The sequence below is a fragment of the Schistocerca piceifrons genome, chromosome X, assembly GCF_021461385.2.
Source record: "Schistocerca piceifrons isolate TAMUIC-IGC-003096 chromosome X, iqSchPice1.1, whole genome shotgun sequence".
Classification (NCBI taxonomy): domain Eukaryota; kingdom Metazoa; phylum Arthropoda; class Insecta; order Orthoptera; family Acrididae; genus Schistocerca; species Schistocerca piceifrons.
The window spans coordinates 411,165,592-411,187,692 of NC_060149.1; the positions used below are offsets into that span (position 1 = coordinate 411,165,592).

The 22,101-nt window shown below is 38.2% G+C and overlaps 1 protein-coding gene across 1 annotated transcript in view; it reads left to right on the top strand.

Moving 5' to 3' along the window:
- Positions 1-1,254: 1,254 nt before the first annotated feature.
- The window catches only part of LOC124721530 (protein purity of essence), a 482,247-nt gene continuing 461,400 nt past the window's right edge, over positions 1,255-22,101 (top strand). Inside the window, exon 1 of the mRNA XM_047246550.1 lies at positions 1,255-1,513. Coding sequence (XP_047102506.1) covers positions 1,395-1,513 — 119 coding nt within the window. The 5' untranslated portion in view covers positions 1,255-1,394. The remainder of the gene's footprint in view (positions 1,514-22,101) is intronic.

Here is a 22,101-nt window from a genome sequence, read left to right on the forward strand (position 1 = left end):
TCTCATGAATGCTAAGTACAGAGCCAACTCTGCGGAAGTAATCATTGACATAGCTGATAGTGTACAACATACCCTCACAATTTGCAGTGGACTGGCTGGGTCCTTCTGAGAGAAGTTCTTTTTTATGATTATCAGTGTACTTGTTTTCAACATAGATTTTGAGACTTATGTATGATCAATATGAAATTGTCTGTTGTTGAATCTCTAGTAAAGTATTTTTTTTCTGAAATACTACTGCTCAATAATTATGGCTTTAATTTTGACATTGGTGTGTATTGTGAATAATAGGTAACACGTTTAATGGCAGAACAACTATTCACTGAGAAGTATTCACTGTCAATTAACGGCAGCTGTGTGTAATATATTGATTATTTGGACACTAAATCAGGAGACTTTTTAAATTAAGTGTACTTATCGCACACTATGGCTTGCAAATTCAAATTAGGTTCAAATGGTTCAGATGGCTCTGAGCACTATGGAGCTTAACATCTGAGGTCATCAGTCCCCTAGAACTTGGAACTACTTAAACCTAACTAACCTAAGGCCGTCACACACATCCATGCCCGAGGCAGGTTCGAACCTGCGACCGTAGCAGTCGAGTGGTTCCAGACTGATCGAGAATATCCGCTATGACGTTTGTCTTGGCCATTAATAAATTTCATTGTTGTTAGTTCCTCAAATCCGATAATATAATTCGAGTTTTGAATTACGGATGGTAATTCATAACATAATTACACCTTGTGGTACTGGGCTAAGCAAACTACGTGACGTGATATGGCGTAATATAACGTGACGTCCAGTGTGAATACACCATGAAGTTGACGAGGCGTGTACTGAAATAACGGTCTAGTCTGAATCAGCTTTTTCTTTGTGACATTTTGTTTACATTTGAGTGGTGTCTACTGATTTAAGTAAATAATCCAATATCTTACGGGGTACGTAGCAGTATGTTATACAGTCCCATTAGTGGATTGTATTTATTTTTACATTATACACAAATTATTCTAGTATTTGTTACAGTGAATTTCCTTCTATGAAGTCGAGTGCATTAGAGATTAATGTTTCTTACATTGTATTTGTATATTGATATAAAACATCACATTTTCGCTCACAGTTTTTGGAAACGTATAATTTGTTGTGGAGGGGCATTTGGCATTTGGTTACAGTGGATGATCTTTGCCGTTTTTGATAGATGTGTCTTTGGTGAAGATCTTTGATGAACAGTTAGTGCGATGACGGCAAGCTTTGTGGGAATGGTGGTTTAAGAATGCGATATGTGAGGTGAAATGTAATCGTTAATACGTTGATGTGAAAGTTTGATGTGATGCAGTATGGAAGGAAAGTAAAGAGTTCGCAAGATTCATTACAGAGTTTCATTTGATTCAGGAGAGACCATGGCATCAAAGAGCGGCGGCGGCTTTGATTTTCCAGGGATGAGGAAAACCGTTCTGGATTTAAGGGAACACCCTAACAAAAATGACGTAGTCGAACTTACGAAACATATTAAAAAAAGGTATGGCTTTATGTTTATTTTTGATGTCGTGTTCATCTGTTGTGTATGTTGTCATGATGAATAACAAGTTGCCTAGAACCGATAATTGTTTGTGCGCGTAGTTTGTCAGGTTAATGGAAAGACTTTAAACATGGTTGTGCTCTGTATTAATGCTACGTCCGATATATGTGACACTGCAGAACGAAGTAACATCATACTATAATTTCTGGGTTGTATCGTTGCAAACATTTGTTACCATATAGAACATATCTTATGTTAAAATGCAGTACTCGCAGTAGTTGCACATTGTGTAAATTGTACGTTGATTGTTATCGATTCCCATCTTTGCATGTAACTGGCGACCATTCTGTAGGACCACCCAGCTAAAATAAATGCCATACAAATCATTTTTCACTCCTTAAAAATTAAAAGTGCCGGACTTTCATGTATAACGCGTAATGTCTACATGTAGATGTTGTCAAAAATGCTCGCGCTTGTTCTGCTTTTTACCATCCAAGTATTAAACCTGAACTTGTAACTATTTAACTATGTTTTCGGAAGGAAAGTTATAGATCTAGTGAAGAGGAAAGTGCCTCTTTCCCCCAAAGAACATTTCTCAACCCGGGTGCGGTCAATTCATGGAAGTGTTATTTAGCGTGTTTTGAATCTTAGAGAAATAGAATGAGAATAAAAGTTAATTTTGTATGGTCGTTTTGGAGCTAACAATGGTAAGGTAAATGTATGTAGCTATGTCTTCATGTTTTTCCATAGGCAAGTGGGAGAGTCAATATATTTTATTGTATTACTTCATGCAGGCTTCATATATTATGTATAATAGTAGCACCATACTTTGTTAGTTTTTTTTGTGTTGCATGGATCATGTTGTGTATGATAAATTGTAATAATGTAGAACGAGTTGGATGTGAGTTAGTAATCCCTGTCTACCACCCTTTTCTCATTGCAGTAATAGAAATTCTTCTATGTAGCCCTTTTCTCATTGCAGTAATAGAAATTCTTCTATGTAGGAGTTGTCAATGAGAAACTTTTTCAGTTTGTTTTAAATTTTACTTTCCTGTCTGTAATACATTTTATATCAGTTGTTGTTGGTTGGTCGGTTCGATTTTTAAAGGAGCCAAACTACATGGTCATCGGTCCCTCAGTTGTTGTCAATGGGATGTTAAACCCCAGTTTTCGTTCCTTGTATCATGATGGATTTAACTGCAAATAGTAATTAGCAGTTGCTACTTTTATCATATATATGGTTGTAAAAAATGTTTTGGCTGTGCAACTTACATTTGGGAGTCTTAACGACTTCTTGTGTTTAGGGTCCTGTTCATGGAATATATGCACAACAGCAGATCATTGTGACTTCATGAGAAAGTACAGTAGTGTCGTGAACATTCTGTATCACATGTTTGGGTACCACAATTGACTCTTCTATTAAGACAATGTTGAGTAGCCCTGATCTGAGCAGTCACAGTGTTTGATATTGTGGCCTTTTATGGGAGGAGTGGACACTCAACTCCTTGTTCAACCATTGTGCTTTGTTGGTTGGTTGGTTTGGGGAAGGAGACAAGACAGCGTGGTCATCTGTCTCATCGGATTAGGGAAGGATGGGGTAGGAAATCGGCCGTGCCCTTTCAGAGGAACCATCCCCGCATTTGCTTGGAGTGATTTAGGGAAATCACGGAAAACCTAAATCAGGATGGCCGGACGCGGGGTTGAACCGTCGTCCTCCCGAATGCGAGTCCAGTGCCTAACCACTGCGCCACCTCGCTCGGTTGTGCTTTGTATTGCCTGTATTGTGCGTAAATCACTGTGACTTTTGGAATGGTTCGTTTGTGAAGTACATTGTTAGTTTCTTCCATTGCCCTAGTCCAATATGTGCTTGTGCTCCATCTGTAATTACCTAAGAAGTGGTGCAATATTAAAATCTAATCTTTCTTTTCTGGGAGCCTGTTTCCTCTGTTAAGGTAAGAACTGAGAAAAGCATTTGGTTAGATCATTGTGCAAACTTTGATCCTGTTGTAAGAAGTCCCAACATTTAATTGTTAATTTGACACCTTATTGTTAGCTGTGAATTGGACATTGTGAGCAGAAATGAAATGAAAACAGAATAATTTCTTTTGAACATAGTTCTTTCTGGTTCTGCCTGCCAAGACAGTTTATTGGTTACAAGTAATTGCCGTTATCAGGCATACATAATGAGTGCTATTGCATACAATGGCAATATTACAAAGTATTTGTTATGCAACTGCCACAGTGGTGTGTTAGTGACAAAATTCAGGCATTGGGTTAATTCTGAGAGTCGTTTCTTTGGAATCATTTATTAGGATTTGGCGCATGTAGTTTACTTGTATCATTATCAGTGTGCTATGGCACCCATTGCGTTTGCCTATTAATGACAGTTCAAATTAGTGCAACCAGTAAAATTTGTGGAAATATTGAACCTATGAGTACCGCCCCTCTTTTACCCATGGTGTCAAAAAATGGTGGATGTAAACCACTCATTGAAATCAAATGTGTTGTGAGAAGAACTGTAGTTACTGTCATGATATCACTTTCACTGGCTGTGTCATCTCGCAGCCAAAGTTCACCTTTTAAACTAATCTGTGCTTTGGACTACATTACACATCTGCCAGTCACCACAACATGCATTCAAAAAAATGAAATAGAAGCAAAATAAATATTGTCAGTGTGCTGTTTTATTTATTATTTTGCACATGAGGACACATGCCACATCATTGTCTTGGGTCAGAGCTGAAGTTGGGTATCAGTAGATTCAACCCACCCTAATTTGTTGGCAGCCATAAGTGAAAATGATCATTTTCTAAAGTTATATAATGTCTATATGCCCATTCCTCATTAAACTAGTAGAATAACTGCTGTTTAGAATAGAAATGTGACAGTAATTGTAGTTGTGATAATCTCTTTCTTAGTCTGTGATTCATGTTGTAGGCCTACTTCTGAAGTCTCTTTTTTTTTTATTTAATATTTGTGTTATATATTTTGTGTCTTTTGGGAGATTAGTTTGCTGTTGTGATATTACAGTCTCTTACTTGAAGATTTGTTGCCCCATTTGTGTTAACAGTTAGTATTTAGTGTTTCTCACTGCCACTTATATACTGTGTATGGTTTGGTGGTTTAGTGTGTTAGTCAGATTGCAAATTCAGATTTCATCGAATCAGTTATCTGTTGGTCCTAGGCTTTTATCTGTCACTTATCATTTCTTTGCCCTTTGGAAATGAGAGGTGTTTGTAATAAATTTCATATTACACCATGATTATGAATTAACTTCCAACTGTAGGTCTCCCTGTAACTTGCTGTGTACATCAGTTCAAAAGTCAGAGAAAAGCAAAGGCACACGACTTCCATAGGACTGCACTGTGATGTTAAAACCAACCTTCCAGTCAAGGAGGGATTTTCTTTATCTATATCTCATATTACAGAGAGTATTTGCATTTACTCTCTTTTTGTGAGCCACACTGGGGAGGGTTCACAGGCATCAGCGTACGAATTTTCTTGTCTGTTCAGACTCTTAGTGCACTCAAGCACTTCACCAGATGTATCCAGTAGACCTGCTGATTCAGCTCATCCATGACTCCTTATGGCGGCTCCAACACCGTGGCAAGGATGTGAGCTTTTGCTGGGTACCTGGCCACATTGGGATCCAGGGTAACGACAAGGCTGACAAAGCTGCCAAGGAAGCATGTTGTGAAAGCGCTGTCCATCGATGTCCCATCCCACTGCACGCCATCATCTTATTTTCTGACAGATGCATCATGCGTCAGTGGGAGACTGAATGGTTGCAGGTGACAGACAACAAACTGAGGTTGCTCAAATTGACCACAAAGGCTTGGTGGAATACATGTCAGCTTTGCTGCCGGAAGGAGGTTTTGCTTACCAGACTGTGCATTAGGCGTAGCCCTATCACACATTACTTCCTCCTCCGGCGGGAGGTTCCACCACTCTGTGAAGTGCCACTTTCAGTTCAGCATATTGTGGCTATGTGTCATCTCTATAATATTAGGGCAGTCCTTTGTCTCACTGGAGATCTGCCCACTATCCTCACAGGTACAAGTGTTACGAAAGTGGTGAAATTTTGTGAACTGTCAGGCCCATCCCTAAATTGGTAGGGAAGGGTGGCAGACTTTAGTATGTTATAAACTTCCCTGCATGTGGGTACAGCCTTTGTGCCCACCCATGAGATTTGCATGCTGATGACAATGATGTTGAGCACTCCCTCAACCCAAATAATAATAATCATCATCATTTGTGACCCATAATGGTAGACTAACTGGCATGTTGTATTGCTGTTGTGCTCATTTTTTTGTAATGATTCTTATATGTAATGTTAAAGTGAAATTGAGACAGCAGGATTACGTTTATGTGGAGCTGAGGACCTTGCTTTAATTTATATATGGTTTTCCTAAATTACTAGGAGCCTTTTAAGACAGGCAAGTCAGATTTCATGTTTACCAATGTTATCAACTGATACGGTAGGTTGGGAGATGTTTTTGCTGTCATACTGATATCTTACAGAAGGGGGGGGGGGGGGAACTAATCGTGAGAGGCTTTTGAATTGACTAGTTCGTTTTTCAGTGATGCAGGAGACTGTTTACCATGAACAATATGCATCCTTTCTGAGTTTAACACTGCTAATTTTTGCTAAATTAACTTCTGTAATGAGCTTACCAGTAATTGTATACCACAGTGTTGTTAATACTTATTTAAATCACATTTTCTGGAAAACTTGTACTTATTGTGGTTTATTATCTAAAACTGTAGAACAACTGTGGATTAAAGTGTGATAGTGGCCCTCCCCCTCTCCCTGAAATCTTGGTTGTGGTGATGGACTGATCTGTAGCACAGCCCGACGTTCAGGTTAGGTTGGGAAGTGACAAACTGACTGACAATGAGTTGACGAAACCAATGAATGTGAAAGCCAAATAAAGGTTGTGGTAACAAATTGACCAGTAATACAGCCTAATGTTTAGGTCCGTGCCATATTGAAAAGTATGTAACTTTTACAGAGTTGTTGATCTTAGTGAAGTGAGTTATTGCTTAGTTTTGTATTTTTACAGACATTTATCATTCTGTGCAGTTTGTTCATATGAAGCAACTAGTTTCAGTTGATTATTTCTGTTAAGATATTGATAGTTAGTAGCATGGATTACTTAATGCCATGTGCTAGCTTTTTTAATTGATATATCTTTGTTGTCACTTCGGAAATACAGCTGTAGTGCATTTTGTATTTGTTTTCATACTCAAAACACAATAAGATATTGCAGTGGTAAGACACAGGACTGGCTTTTGGTGCAAATTATTGTCTGGCATCCACATTTAGATTTTCAATGGTTTCTCCAAACTGCGTAAGGAAAAGGCTGAGATGGTTCTATTGAAAAGGACATGGTCATTTCTTCCCTCCCCCCCTCCCCCCCCCCCCCCCCATCTTTTGCCATCTGAGCGTGTATTTTAATTACCTCATTGTTGATAGGGTCTTAAACTCAAACGTTCAGTTCTCTATATATATTTGTGTCTGCTGTTGGACATAATGTCCGTTCTTTTATAGTTCTAGCAACATTTATGAAATCCTCATAGAAAATTAATGATAGGAACTTTAAAACTGAATGAAATACATTCTTTCTTTTGTGACTATTTAAGACTTTACTCTTAACTTACTTTCTTTACTTATGGTGCTAGTTTTTCGAATCAGGAATGAGTTACCTGTTTTGTAAGTGTTGCTTATGGAGTAATAGTAATTCTGAACTTTTGAGTGTGATTGTTTTTCTGCTAGACTAAAACCATGTTTCAGAAAGAAACATGAACTGTACAGTCAGTAGGTAGTGCCCAGAGATTTGATAGTGAAGTTTTGTGTTTGGGGTGCCTTTTTTTTTTTTAATACTTTGTCAAAATTTGTTTTATGTGTAACTGTGTAATGTAAATAGCACTAAAAGGGACAGATTTGGTTCACAAGTCCGTGATTGTGTTTAAGAATGGAGCTACACTTCAGAAGAATGTCCATAACACAAACTAATCATCAGTACTAAGAGATGGTGTTCTTGGGCCTTAAGACACTTTGCAGAAGTTGTAAATCTAATATGTTAATCAGTGTAAACTTCTAGCGGATTTTGCTGCATCATTACAGAGGCATATGAGGGTCTTCCCTCTTCGGGCGAAATGTACAGCCCGTCTCCTCATATAGACATCAGTGACGGTGGACATTTAACTCTCCACAACAAACACTTCATAATTGTTTAACTGCAATGACTGTGTCTTTGCATGGCTGACAGATTGTGCTTGCTGTCTCGTGAACTGCAGCATCATGTAGAGAACATCATATCACATACAACACAGCTTGCGCTCTCTCTCTCTCTCTCTCTCTCTCTCTCTCTCTCTCTCTCTCTCACAATACCATATTTTTGTGTTTCAGATTGTCTTTCCTTTGGCTTTCTTGTCCTAATGTGGCAATAAAGCTGATGCCCAGTTCTCAATGATGTTCGTTCCTTCTACCACTCCAGAGGATTTCTTTCTGCAGCTCAGTAGAACTGTGATATATTAGTTCATATTCTCAATGTTTTCAGTATCTCTTAGAATTTTTTCCATGCAGGCTGAAGTTAAGGTCCTATTGACTGAATGAGTGTCACCTAAGTGGAAACGTTGTATGGTTATGATTTTTGATTCTGAAAGCCAAGTACAAAATCTTATCATAATCATATATTGTCTGGATGTTGGAGTTTACTACTTATGAAATGATATGAAAAGGGAAAAAACAATTTTGAAGGTTTTCTGCTGCACCTTCTAGAAGACAATATAATTTACTTGATTGGTCAGTGTGACAGGGAACATTAAATACATACCGCCACAGTGGCCTCTTGTAGAATTGTGCAGTAATGCTCATTTTAGACAAGGGCAAGTTTTGCACTTAATTTTGGAAAGTTTGGGCGACCACACATACTTTTCCTGTAGATTATTGTACTGCACAACATTTATTTAGTGTCCTTCATATACTTCTATACTTGTGCTGACATGTAATTTAAATTCACATTCCTGACAGAAATTGAAGGTATTACAAATTACAAAATGTTTCAAAATGAATACAAGGTATTCTATCTAAAAGTTTTATACTTCATCTGGAACACTGTATTAGTTTCACAGAGAACGTGATTTTTGAATAATTTCGCAACACTAAGGCCAAGACTGTCAAAATATATCCTTTGAGATTTGACTTGGCAATAATGTGATGACTTTGAAGGAAACTGGTCCCAGTGAGATCAGACCATTTTCCATATTTTCATTGCTACTTTATGTGGTCTGTTAGCTGTTTTTCCCTGTATTATCTTCTACAATAAGAGAAACAGCTTTTAACTCCTTTAAAACTGGATTTAAACAACTCTCAATAACTTGCCGAACTCTTTGGGATAATAATTTATAGACTACAGTGTTATTCTTGTTGCATTTTAGATGTTAAATGTATGAAGAGCTACAGTTCCGACAAGGCTTAGTTTCACTAGCTGTCCTAGATATCTTTTTATTTTTAATCAAACTTAAAATCAATGTGTCTTGCCTGTTCTTTTTGCCTGTAGTGCAGAATCTTTGGAAATACAAAAGAGTCCAATTCCACCCGTCTACTTTGACCCACGATGTCACCAGTAGGGTTGAAACGACCATTCACAACTACTCCAATATCACACCTATGATGTCATTGCGTGGACATGACAACAAACACAAAAATAGATCAAAAAACCATCACACACATCTTCCTCCAAAAATATAGTCAAACTGACAGGACAAGCGTGGGAAATTGGGGGTTTTTGGGTGGGGACAAACTAAATATAAACACACATCACTGTACCAAATGACACAAAACAACAAAATTCCCAAATTCCACTACACACAATACCCTCTTGAATTGGTCACTTCCCTTCACCTATATAGCTCAACCGCAGTTGTTGATACCACATTATAAAACTCCAAAAATTACACCACCACCACAACTATTGGTACCACAAAAACAAACAAAACTGGAATGAACACTTCCCTTGACCTGTATAGGTCAACAGCAGCTCACAATATCAAAACATCCATAGCTACAGCCGCACATTGGAATCGAACACTTCACCTGTATAGGTCAACAGCAACTCACAAAGGCAAATCACCGATACCACCAACCAAACAACTCAGAAGTACCCCACCAACCATCATAACACGCAAAAAATACACTGAAAAGAACGACTACTTACCACAAAAAAAGTTCCGGCGCTGTACTCTAGGTCAGATATACAGCAAACAGCACTTCTATAACTTAGAAACAACAAAAACTAAATTGTTAACTCACTGAAACTAATTCCTGTCGAAGCACAGTCAAAAACAATACCTCACGGGTCAAGCAGTAACACGAAAATGAACCCAATACACCACATAACATGCAACCTATAAACACACCACCAAAGGGCACCACCAACCGCAACAAAACGACCCCTATAAATGCCCCCCACTCACAAACTAAACTCCGTGACGTCACACACCATAAAAGCTGCCGGGTGGAATCAGGCGCTGCTGTTGACCTGAATCTTTCGTGGATCTCGTCTTAATCTTTTGAGTTTATTTTCATAAAACATTCCTTTTTATAACGTTCTTTGCTGAACTCAGATTTTCAGAGAAACATATCATTGCCCAGAATTTTTCTTCTTCTTCTTCTTCTTCTTCTTCTTCTTCTTTGCAATCTCTTTTTTCCACTCCCCTTTTTGAATTTTTCATTTGTGTCAAATAGAGTGGTTCTCATGTTCTCTCTCTGCTCAGGATGTATTACCATAATCGTGTCCTATATATACACGTGTGTGTGTGTGTGTGTGTGTGTGTGTGTGTGTGTGTGTGTACGTACACATACACTATAGACAACCAACTTAGGTGCTGCCTGAAATGATATATATTTTAAAGTTTCTGTTAGCTTCCATTGTGATTTATCAAAAGTGTATAACATGTTAAAGATATCACACCATAATAAATAAGCAGAGCACACATGAAACACAGGTTTGAGCGGCATGTAAGTTGTTTGTCTGCTGTCTGTTGCAGTCTGTGGAATAACAACGTGGCGCTGCACAGCAGTCAATGTTTTTGGAGGATGCTATGTCTGTTGGAGACTTGTTGGTACAAATTCAGTATTTGCAGGAAATGAAAAAAACTCATTGGGCTTAAAGTTTTTGTTCCAGACAACACTCAGTTTTTGTAATATCCATCGCATAGTTCTAATGTGCGTGCCATATCACAATCCAACTTTGAATGACACAGTCGTAAGTTTCAGATCTTCGTTATGTCAGATTCATTGTATTTGATGCATGTGTCTTGCTCAGAAACTTGAGCCTCTATGTGCCCATCATATGCTCTGAACTTAGGGACTGATTAACTTCATTGTATGTTTGTTGTTGTCCCCAATAGTATATGGGGTGGATATGCTGTATGCTCATAAATAGCATGAATATTTCACATACTGTTCCGTTTATCAGGCACTTAAGTTTTCTGAACAAAAATCATCTTGGAATCTTCAGATTATTTTAGCCGTGTCTGACTGTCTTTACTAGACATTTTTACCTTTCAGTGTAGTGTACCTTGTTTTCACCTACTGTCTCCCACTTTGATTAGTAAATTTTCTCTGCAGTTATTATCCCATACATTATCAAAGATTGCTTGCAGGTAAAAGTGATTAAAGTTGTTTAGCATGAAATGACTGGGAAACCCCAAGGGCAGATTTAGCTGTGTAACTTTCACAAGCGCTACTACTTCGTGATCGTAGAAACACTGTGTTGTATAAGAGAACCAACTTTACACCTTATTGTAAGCCTTACCTTTGCTGTATGTTTGTCACATTTGTTACTTCATTGTCACACATTCTCACCATACCATTATGCTTAATTTGCAAGTCCTTTACTTAACTTATATATATATATAACTTATATATATATATATATATATATATATATATATATATATATATATATATATATATATATATATATATATATATATATATATATATATATATATATATATATATATCTCTGTGTGTGTGTGTGTTTTTAGAAACAGTTCCTTTAAATACCTATTAGAGCAGTTTGTTTTAAGATTCTCATTGTATACCCGAATTATTTGCATCTGAAGCTGGGATGATTTCTACAACAAGATCAGAGATTCCTTCCTTATCTTTCTCTTCCTACATCTACAGGACTACTATGCAATTCACATTTAACCCTATGATGCAATATTTCCACTGCAGTGGACAGCTTTTGATGGTCCCTTCTTTGGCATTTCCAATCAATCATGACACTGCAAATGCACGCAGAACACAAAACTTGGTGAGTACTCACTGCAGTGGGCTATGTGCATTTGCACTGTCAGGACTGAAGGACTGCCTGATAACACCAATGAAGTGACCATCAACTGCTGTCAACTTTAGTGAACTCTGTACGCCGCAAGGTTAAGTTCAAGCTCTGATTCTTCGCGCATTTGGAGGAGAAGTTAGTGCCTGAAATTTCATGAAAAAATATTGATTCAAGAAAAATGTCTATGTTTTAATAATTGCTGTCCCCAACTTGTGTATCACAGCCATGACAGGGTCGACAGAAGCGTCCGATCCCACGCGCAGGCTTTGACCCGTGACGTAAGGCTGCTGTGGTGTGTCACGTCACGACGGTGCGGAATTTAGTTTGTGAGAGTGGCATGTTTGTAGGTGTCATTTTGATGCGATCGGTGGTGCTCTCTGGTGGTGTGTTAGGTGATGTTTTTGGTTTAGTTTGCGAGTGTGGCGTCGTGTGTAAATTTTTGTAAATTGCTTTTTTTATGTCTTTGGTAGGTATGGATATGACTGACAGGGTCAACAGTTTTCGGTTGTCGGCTATGATAGGGGACAGTGCGTTGTCTCTAATAAAATTTCTTCAACTATTCGGATTTTTGGATGAAGTCGTGAAGTGTTCAGTATGTCGTGAAGAAATGAGGCTTACTTAAAGTTCCGCCGTCTCGGACCAGGGACGGCTGTATTTGGAGACGCCATAAGGATAACAGGTCAAGGGAAGTGTTCTATCCAAATTTATGGGATCGGGAGCTGCTGTGGAGCTATGTAGGTCAAGGGAAGTGTCAGATTCCAGATGACATTGTGTTTTGTGATGTCTTTTTATCGTCGTTTTGCGTGGGTTTGTATGGGGGCGGGTGTCTAACTTTGTTTATATTTAGTTTGTCCCCACCCAAAAACCCCCTATTTGCCGCGCTTGTCCCGTTAGTGTCATTAGGCTTTTTGTGGAATGTGTGTATGTTTGTTTTTCGATGTATTTTCGTCCTCATAATGTGTACGTAACGACTTTATATGCACCATAATGGAATCGTGGTTTATGGTCGTTTCTGCCATGTTTGTGATATCATGGGTCAAAGCAGACGGGCGGGATCGGACACTTCGTATTTCCCCATGACACTTTCTTCCCTATACAAAACAAGCTGCACTTCTCTGAACTTTTTTGATGTCCATCAGTCCTATCTGGTAACGATCCTATACTACACAGCAATAATCCAGAAGAGGATGGACGAGTTTAGTGTAGGCAGTAGATTAGCTGTATTCTCTAGGTGTTCAAAACTTTTCCCACACATTCTCTTCATTTTATGTTAGATACACTTTCCACATTACTCTGTTCTCATATGTATTAACTTAAATGAAACACTTATTTATCCTTGTTTCACAAGCTTTATCATTACAGTGCAACCTAGGTTTTGGGTTGTAAACCCATTTTCTAATAAGTAACTGGTCTCAAAGATGAGAACCGAGCAAAGAGAAACATGTCTACTTTTTAAACTATTGATTTTTTACTTAAACAGTAAAAGTTACCTCTGTTGACAATTTTGACAAAATTATTTATGAATTTACAAAATTCATTAGGACAGCACTGATGATAACTATGGTTAACCATACTTAGGAGTACAGTTATGCACAGGAATGGAATTTATGTGAATGAGGGCACCAAGGTTCTTCGGTGTAGGGGTTGCAGTATTGTCTAGAAGGGCCTAGTAATTGAACTGAGTTTGTTCATTCGGCAATAAATGTGGGGATACATGCATGTTTCTTAATTTCTGAAATTTCTAACTGAGTTAGTTTTTCACCCTGTCCTTCTATGTATAGGACTTCTGTATCTATAGATTGTGTGTCTGTAATTTTAATTTATGCAGTGTTTGGCAATGGATGAATCTGTCTTCTTTAATTGCAAAATTCTGTGGTATTCTCTGAGCAGATTGACCTCCCTGTCTGTCCAAAATAGCGATGCTGCCACTCTCAGCAAATGATCTTACAAATCCCTTCCTTTGTTTCATGGTGTCTATTTGTTTATCTTTTGAAATGTAGACACAACTACCTACTGTCTCTGGGACATAGAAAAGTAGAGGAAAATTCTTTTCTTTTAAAACTTTGTGCTTGTCCTGTTTGAAGTTTCACCTATAAAAGGTAAATTGCACCAATTCATTTTTGATCTCTGGTGTTCACTGGGTACAGTAGCGGTCTGGTTTGCTTCTTCTGTTTTTATTGAGAATTTTGTCAGTAATGGTGGAATCAAATTCATTATTTGTGCCTATTGTTCTCATTGTATTGAGTTCCTGCTCGCCGTCTTCTTATATAGTGGGGATAGAAAGGAGACAGTGGATCATGTCGTGGAATGCTGCATGTTTGTAGTATGTTGAGAGGAAGGTGGGAATGTGTTAGTGAAAACATCATTTCCTCTAAATTTCAAATTTATGGTTGCTGTTTCCTATCTGTAAGCTGATATCCAGGAAATTAATACTGAAACTTACTAATTCCACATTGACCTCTTTGCTAGTTGCTATTGATTCTTATTGTCCAAGATCTTATGAAGTTGTCTAGTGGAATCTTTCCACATACAGAGAATATCCTAGACATATATATACACCTATACAAGAAATTTTTATGTGGCCTTTTTGTGTTATCCAACATCAATGCTTCATTTATTGTATTGTACTGTATTTATCAGACCATGCCATGCATATTGTTTTAAATTTGTGGTTTTACTGTGCCTTATCCATCTGTTCATTGTGTTCTTTGTTAATACCTCCTTTTCTCACGTTTATTCCCTAAATATTCTTTTCCTATCTGTTTGTCAACTAATGTCTTACTTATACAGTGCTATTTCATAAAGTCATTTGAAGCTATTTGAGCTGGCTGCTATTACCTTATGCCTGTAGTGGCTACCTTCATACCAGTGAAGCCAATTTTAGACCCAGTTTTTATATATTTCATTTTTCTGTTAAACATCAAAAGTTTGGAAACCTGACTTACACACGTATCAACTGCTGAACATCAAATCTATAGAGTGAATAGTCCTCTTTACTCATTCCATTGTTGGTATGGCACTGAGAATATTCACTATCAGAACAATCTTTTTAGTATTTGATGAATGGGAGCAACATTGAGTATGTTCTGAGACAATATTGTGACTTTTTCTTTGACCATGGGAATTAAGTTGTATTTGCTTTATCACCTTTCAGTTACTATATTAAATATTTATTCTATCTCACCATTCACGAACGTCGATGTATGCAACAGTATGACCCATATTGTTACAGGGATTTCAAATGTTTTTCTTTCATAGAATATGGTATGGCACCAGCTCTGGTCTCTAAAAACTTCTTAAGTTTCGATGATTGACATATATACATCTGAATGGTAGTCATTGGGATTTTATACGTTCTGCCCGTAGAAAATTTTCTGCTAAACTATTTTTCAGTATGAACCACAGTGTTAAAAAATACGTGCACACATTATGCCCAAAAAACCAGTTGGTATGAAATATAGAGATGGCAGAAATTGGTGGCTAGGTTTATACACAAAAATACGTATTGAAATTGCATATTCTCCTGAATTAGCCCTTTTATCTATGTCAGAATGTTATGCAACAGATACTGGGAAAGCCATGCATATTTTTTTATTCATAAACAAATAGAGTAGCATACATGGTAGAGTACAAGAATTAAATATGATATTAACTTAGCTAGTACATATTCAGGATGATTTAGCTGAGTTGTTCACCTTAAATATTTCTGGAACCATTTACACTTTCGTAATTCTGTTTTCACTCATGTTGTGAGAAAGTCCTCACTAAATGGCATTTAGTCTCTTTTCGCAGTTATACACTACTGACATTAAAATTGCTACACCACGAAGATGACGTGCTACAGACGCGAAATTTAACCAACAGGAAGAAGATGCTGTGATATGCAAATGATTAGCTTTCCAAAGCATTCACGCAAGGTGCCTTTCTGGATACAGAAAATGTTCAACTGCTGCCCTGGCCAGCACATTCTCCAGATCTCTCACCAATTGAAAAAATCTGGTCAATGATGGCCGAGAAACTGGCTTGTCGCAATACGCCAGTCACTGCTCTTGATGAACTGTGGTATTGTGTTGAAGCTGCATGGGCAGCTGTACCTGTACATGCCATCCAAGCTATATTTGATTCAATACCCAGGTGTATCAAGGCCGTTACTACGGCAAGAGGTGGTTGTTCTGGGTACTTATTTCTCAGGATCTATGCACCCAAATTGCGTGAAAATGCAATCACATGTCAGTTCTAGTGTAATATATTTGTCCAATGAATACTCGTTTATCATCTGCATTTCTTTTGGGTGTAGCAATTTTAATGGCCAGTAGTGTATTAATTACACAGAGATCTTTATCAGCTTTGCTTTTTTGAATTGAAGTATAGCGATTTCTGCTATTATTGTATTTGTAAAATAGATGGATTTAGCGACTTTTCACTCTTCAAAATCTGAATACTTGTTTCGGAGTAATTCCAATATTTAGAACTTAGGCTATATAAACATCAAACCGATTGCTGTCTTATGCAGCAGTTCATGATTTCATGTCCAATCAAGGAAATAAGTTGCGTCCAGTAAGGGGGAAACAATTCCGTCCTTTTCCAAATAGTATGTCTTTCAATCTGGAGTAATACTGGTGCGTTAACGTGTAGAGAATAGAGAGACATAGTAATACACTAACTGACAAAAGGAATGAAGCATCCAGAAGGCGTAGTCACATGTCATTGTAACTATGTACATGTATGCACCTCCAGTGGATATGTAAATGATGAGAGTTTCAATTGCCTGTGACAGGTAGAACGGCCACCAGGGTGCATTAGTGGTGTTAAAGTTTAGTGTTATCAGACCCGATAAGGCATATAGGGGGTATGAACAGCATCAGATGTTTAGTGATTACCATGAAAAACATAAATATGCCATATGCTTATGTGAAACATAATTATCAACAAGTGATATACACTATGTGATCAAAAGTATCCGGACACCTTGCTGAAAATGACTTACAAGTTTGTGGCGCCTACCATCGGTGATGCTGGAATTCAGTATGGTGTTGGCCCACCCTTAGCCTTGATGACAGCTTCCACTTCCGCAGGCATACGTTCAGTCAGATGCTGGAAGCTTTCTTGGGGAATGGCAGACCATTCTTCACAGATTGCTGCACAGAGGAGAGGTATCGATGTCAGTAGATGAGGCCTGACACGAAGTCGGCACTCCAAAACATCCCAAAGGTGTTCTATAGAATTCGGGTGAGGACTCTATGCAGGTCAGTCCATTATAGGGATGTTATTGTTGTGTAACCATTCCGCCACAGACTGTGCATTATGAACAGGTGCTCGATCGTGTTTGGAGGTGCATTCGCCATCCCCGAATTGCTCTTCAACAATGGGAAGCAAGAAAGTGCTTAAAACATCAATGTAGGCATGTGCTGTGATGGTGCCACACTAAACAACCAGGGCTGCAAGACCCCTCCATGAAAAACACGACCACACCATAACACCACTGGGTCATTCCATGTCAGTTCAACCAGGGGCTCCAGCTCATAGTCTCAGATTTGACTGAAATTTAGTACACTAATTCTACCATGTGTGGAACACTCGTGTACAAAGTATTAGTTTCCCCTGCCAGTTAGTTCCAGAATTATGACTTGTGAAAGAAGATGGTGTGACCCGGAAATTGCAACTCGCATCTGGCAATGTATCTTCAGACCCAACTTCACGTCTTAATAACTTTGGAACTATTCCACACATTCCAGTGAAATTTTTACAACCCAGTAACATCCATTTAGAGAACACATCATGAATCAAAACACCAACAACATATTTCTGAGGGGAAAATAAAAAATTCCAAAATGTTATTAAAAAAATGTAATACGTTAAAAGGTACATATTGTAGGTGCCCTCTATGCCAAACATAATTCACTCAAAAAGGGTACAAATTTTTTTGTGGTTAGCTTAATGAGGCCTAAACACACACAGAACTCATCTTTCCAATATCAGTCACAAAAACTGAGTTACATGCACACAAAAATACAAAAATTTGAAAAATTACCTGAAAACATGGATTTTTGAAGTGTGGTAGCACAAAAGGGACAAGTGGTATCCAAGCCAAATTTCACACACTGCGTAAGTAGACCATAATGATACACATCTCAAAATTTCAGCATGTTATTGCAAGACATTTGTGTACAATGGAAGTTGACAGATGTATTTGGTGATGTGGCCATTGTTCCACAACACAATTTTGTAAAAACATATCGTAAACTGTTCCGCCTCTTCTTATCCTCTCCCACAACTGTTTAATCACTAAGCAACAACATAGAGACAGATTAACACAGCCTATCATTAATGTTTACTGCACCTTAACTTCTAAAAACCAGTCGATTGTGCTTCGAACAGAAGTTCTCCCACACTTTAACAACTGTACTCTGAACATTGAGTGGCAAATTGTACTCTCTTCCTGACACTGTGGTAGGAACTGGAACTGTCATAAGAATATGTTCGAAAGGAATTCAACATTTGTCTGCCAAGCGTGTCCAATGAAATGATCTTGCTGGTCCTGCTGTTGCCATGAATTTCACAAATACATCACCTTCTGCTTCACAGCACTCTGCAACACATCCTAAGTACCATTAGTCATCATAAACAGCAATAACATAGCAACCTGGTTGTATGGTGCTGCTTTTGCTTCTGAATCCTGTGTCAGACACACTGTGAAGACACATGTTGTGCATAAACCTATAGTTATAACCAGACAGTCTGCTCATCTGCACATCGTCAGAGTCCGCTGGAGAGAAGTGATGATGGCTCCTTGTGCCTGCAACAGTTTTAACGTGTTCTAGTCTGCTTTTTAGCAACCTTTCATCTGATTTCACCTCATCTTTCGAAACATAGAATGATTGTATGTCAGAGATATTTTTCTGTACCCAGGTAAATAATTGAAGAGGTGTTAGAATGTGACCTTCTGTGGGGTGCTGCAGACTAGCTCGTGATGACATGTACTTAATGGTAGCACCAATACCATCACATACATTTCTACCATGACATGTTGCGAAAAAATTCCATTCTGCGTGAATCTGAAAATCATGGTAAAGCATGCATAAATTTTCGAGATTTTTACAGTTTTTGTATTGACTAGTTGCCCCATCACTGAAGTATTTCGCAAAATGTATGTAAGGCAGCTTGTTTTTCACATATGCCCTGACAGTGCGAATGTGGGCATGAACTGCAATGGCATCATGAATTAAACAGTCACTAAAAATGCACAGGTTCGTGACAGACACATCACCTGATTCACTTCTATAGTAAATCGCAAATGGTTGGAGAGTTGCTTGACTTGTCCCAATGATATCCTTGGATGGCATCTTGAACTATAAATGCGTAATTTTCAGAAAAGTCTAGTATTGCTATAATTTCATCTTGTTTCAAATTATCCTTACAAAACTGGAGATAAGCCGATTGTGCTGTTGCTGTGAAGCTGTGTGTGGTCAGTTTGTCCGTTTTTTGACAACACATTTCAAAAAAATCTTCCACTGTACTTTGCTTTGTTTCAAGACTTGTGCGATCCATATGTGTCCATTGTTTATAAGAAACAAGTTGATCGTCATCCATAAGGAGTTCACCATACAGTTTGTTATTCATGTGTTCTGCAAGATTTGCCTTACCAGGACACTTTTCACACCTGTGTATCATGCACTGGTAGGAACTGCTGTCACACACTAGCAGCTTCATTGCATCTTTGTAATCCAGACCAGAATCCTTTATAGCAGCAAACATCAGCTTAGCATTTTGATGGGTCTCACATACACAAGCATTGTGTGTGCCCCTTGCACTTACAGGCACAACCCATTCTGGCCAAAGATTGAAAAACGATGATAAACCTACTTTGGTATTGGGATACTTTTCCTTGAATTCTGCATATAGTTCTGATATGTTGCATAGCAACAGTCTTTTTTGCATCTGTACACGTACATTTTCCATTTTCACTGTTACATAGTCTTTTTTTTTTTCAGGCATTATTCAGCTCTAGTCATTATTTTCATAGAACTCCAACACTAGCGCCTTTATTTCTGAACTCAATTGTTTACCCTGAGCCTGCTGACGTTGTGGAAGCACTCCTTGGGTTGCTTTTATTTTCCTAGCTTGCTTTACCATATATGTAGAAACTTTGAATTCCTTTGCCGTGTAGTCAATAGACCAGCTGGAAGGTGCAAGGGTAAGAATAGCTACTTTTTTCTGGCGTGTGGATATGGCACATTTTTCTTTCAAATCATACACAATTTTGTCCAAATCAGAGCATTTTTGGCACGATTTCTGTTCCTTTGGAACAGATAGTTCTTCCTATTTTATGTTTTAATTCCATTTGAGCGTCTTGTAGTTTTCGTCTACCATAGCTGGGCCTGTCTCTCTTCCCAACTTTGTGCGTCTTCATGGGAGACAAACCAAGAGCAGTCACTGAAGTATTTAATTGCTCATCCGCTGTGGTTGTAGGTGACTGGTACTCTTCATCACTGTCATGTAAATTATCAGAATATTCATCATTTTTTAGCAGTGTAACACACCTGGAACATAACCTTTGTCCTGGTTTCATGTTAAGTCCCATGCACTGATTCACTTTCAATACTGATTTTACATCAATTTCTCTGAGGCTACATTTCACTGTCTTCTTATGAATCTGAAATGGATCAAAACAACTTCTTTGTAAGAAAGAATACTTATCCAGAAACACTTTCATATGATGATAACAAACACTAAAGTTTCCTGGAACTGTACTTCTTGTGCCCACAGGGTGTATCTCAGATCTCCATAGCAACAAATCTTGGTCCGATTCATCCAGATCATACAGTACAAAGCGAATGCCGCATTTTGTTCCATACATTGTTTTATGACATTCAGATGCTTGTGCTCTACCAATACTGCAACTTGTTTGAACAAAAGCACCACTAGTACACTCTTCTGCCTCCGTACTGACTTTCCACAACAGTACTGACCAGTCTGAACTAGAAACTTAAAAACATGAGTAACCTGTAATTGTTACTTGTTTCCTTTGTTGTTCCTGCCTAATAATGACTCATTCTGTCCCTGAAAACTACCATTGTTTAACTTTGTTGCCTAATGGTTCCCAACAATTGCTGCAGCTTTATCTGAAACAATCTGTCTGCATCATCACTATTACTTGCTAAATCGTGTTAAAAGAAACATATCCAAATACATATGTCACCTTTTATTGTACACAAATGCCTTGCAATAACAAGTTGAAATTTTGCCACATATTATATTATGGTCTACTTATGCTGTGTGAAATTTGGCTTGGATATCACTTGTCCCTTTTGTGCTACCACACTTCGAAAATCCATGTTTTTCAGGTAATTTTTCAAATTTTTGTATTTTCGTGTGCATGTAACTCTGTTTTTGTGGCTGATATGGGCAAGATGAGTTCTGTGTGTGTGTTTAGGCCACATTAAGCTTAGCACAAAAAAATTTATACCCATTTCGAGTGAATTATATTTTGCATAGAGGGCACCTACAGCATGTACCTTTTACCGTATTGCATTTTTTTAATAACATTTTGGAATTTTTTATTCTCCCTCAGAAATATGTTGTTGGTGTTTTGATTCATAGAGTGTGTTCTCTAAATTGATGTTATTGGGTTGTAAAAATTTCACTGGACTGTGTGGAAAGTTCCAAAGTTATTAAGATCTGAAGCTGGGTCTGAAGATAGATTGCCAGATGAGGGTTGCAGTTTCTGGTTCACGCCACCTTCTTTCACAATCCATAATTCTGGAACTAATTTGCAGGGGAACTTAAAATTTTGTACATGAGTGTTCCACACTTGGTAGCATTGGTGTGCTAAGTTTCAGCCAAATCTGAGACTATCAGCTGGAACATTTTCTCAAATTGGTTGAATTGACATGGAATGACCCCACTGCCACCTAATTTTACTGTTGGTTCTGCACACGCTGGCAGATGACGTTCACCAGGCATTCGCCATACCCACACCCTGCCATCGGATCGCCACATTGTGTACCGTGATTTGTCACTCCACACAATGTTTTTCTGCTGTTCAGTCGTTCAATGTGCACGCTCCTTACACCAAGCGAGACGTCGTTTTGCGTTCACCGTCGTGATGTGTGGCTTATGAGCAGCTTCTCGACCATCCAAGTTTTCTCACCTCCCGACTAACTGTCATAGTACTTGTAGGAGATCCTGATGCAGTTTGGAATTTCTGTGTGTTGGTCTGGATAGATGTCT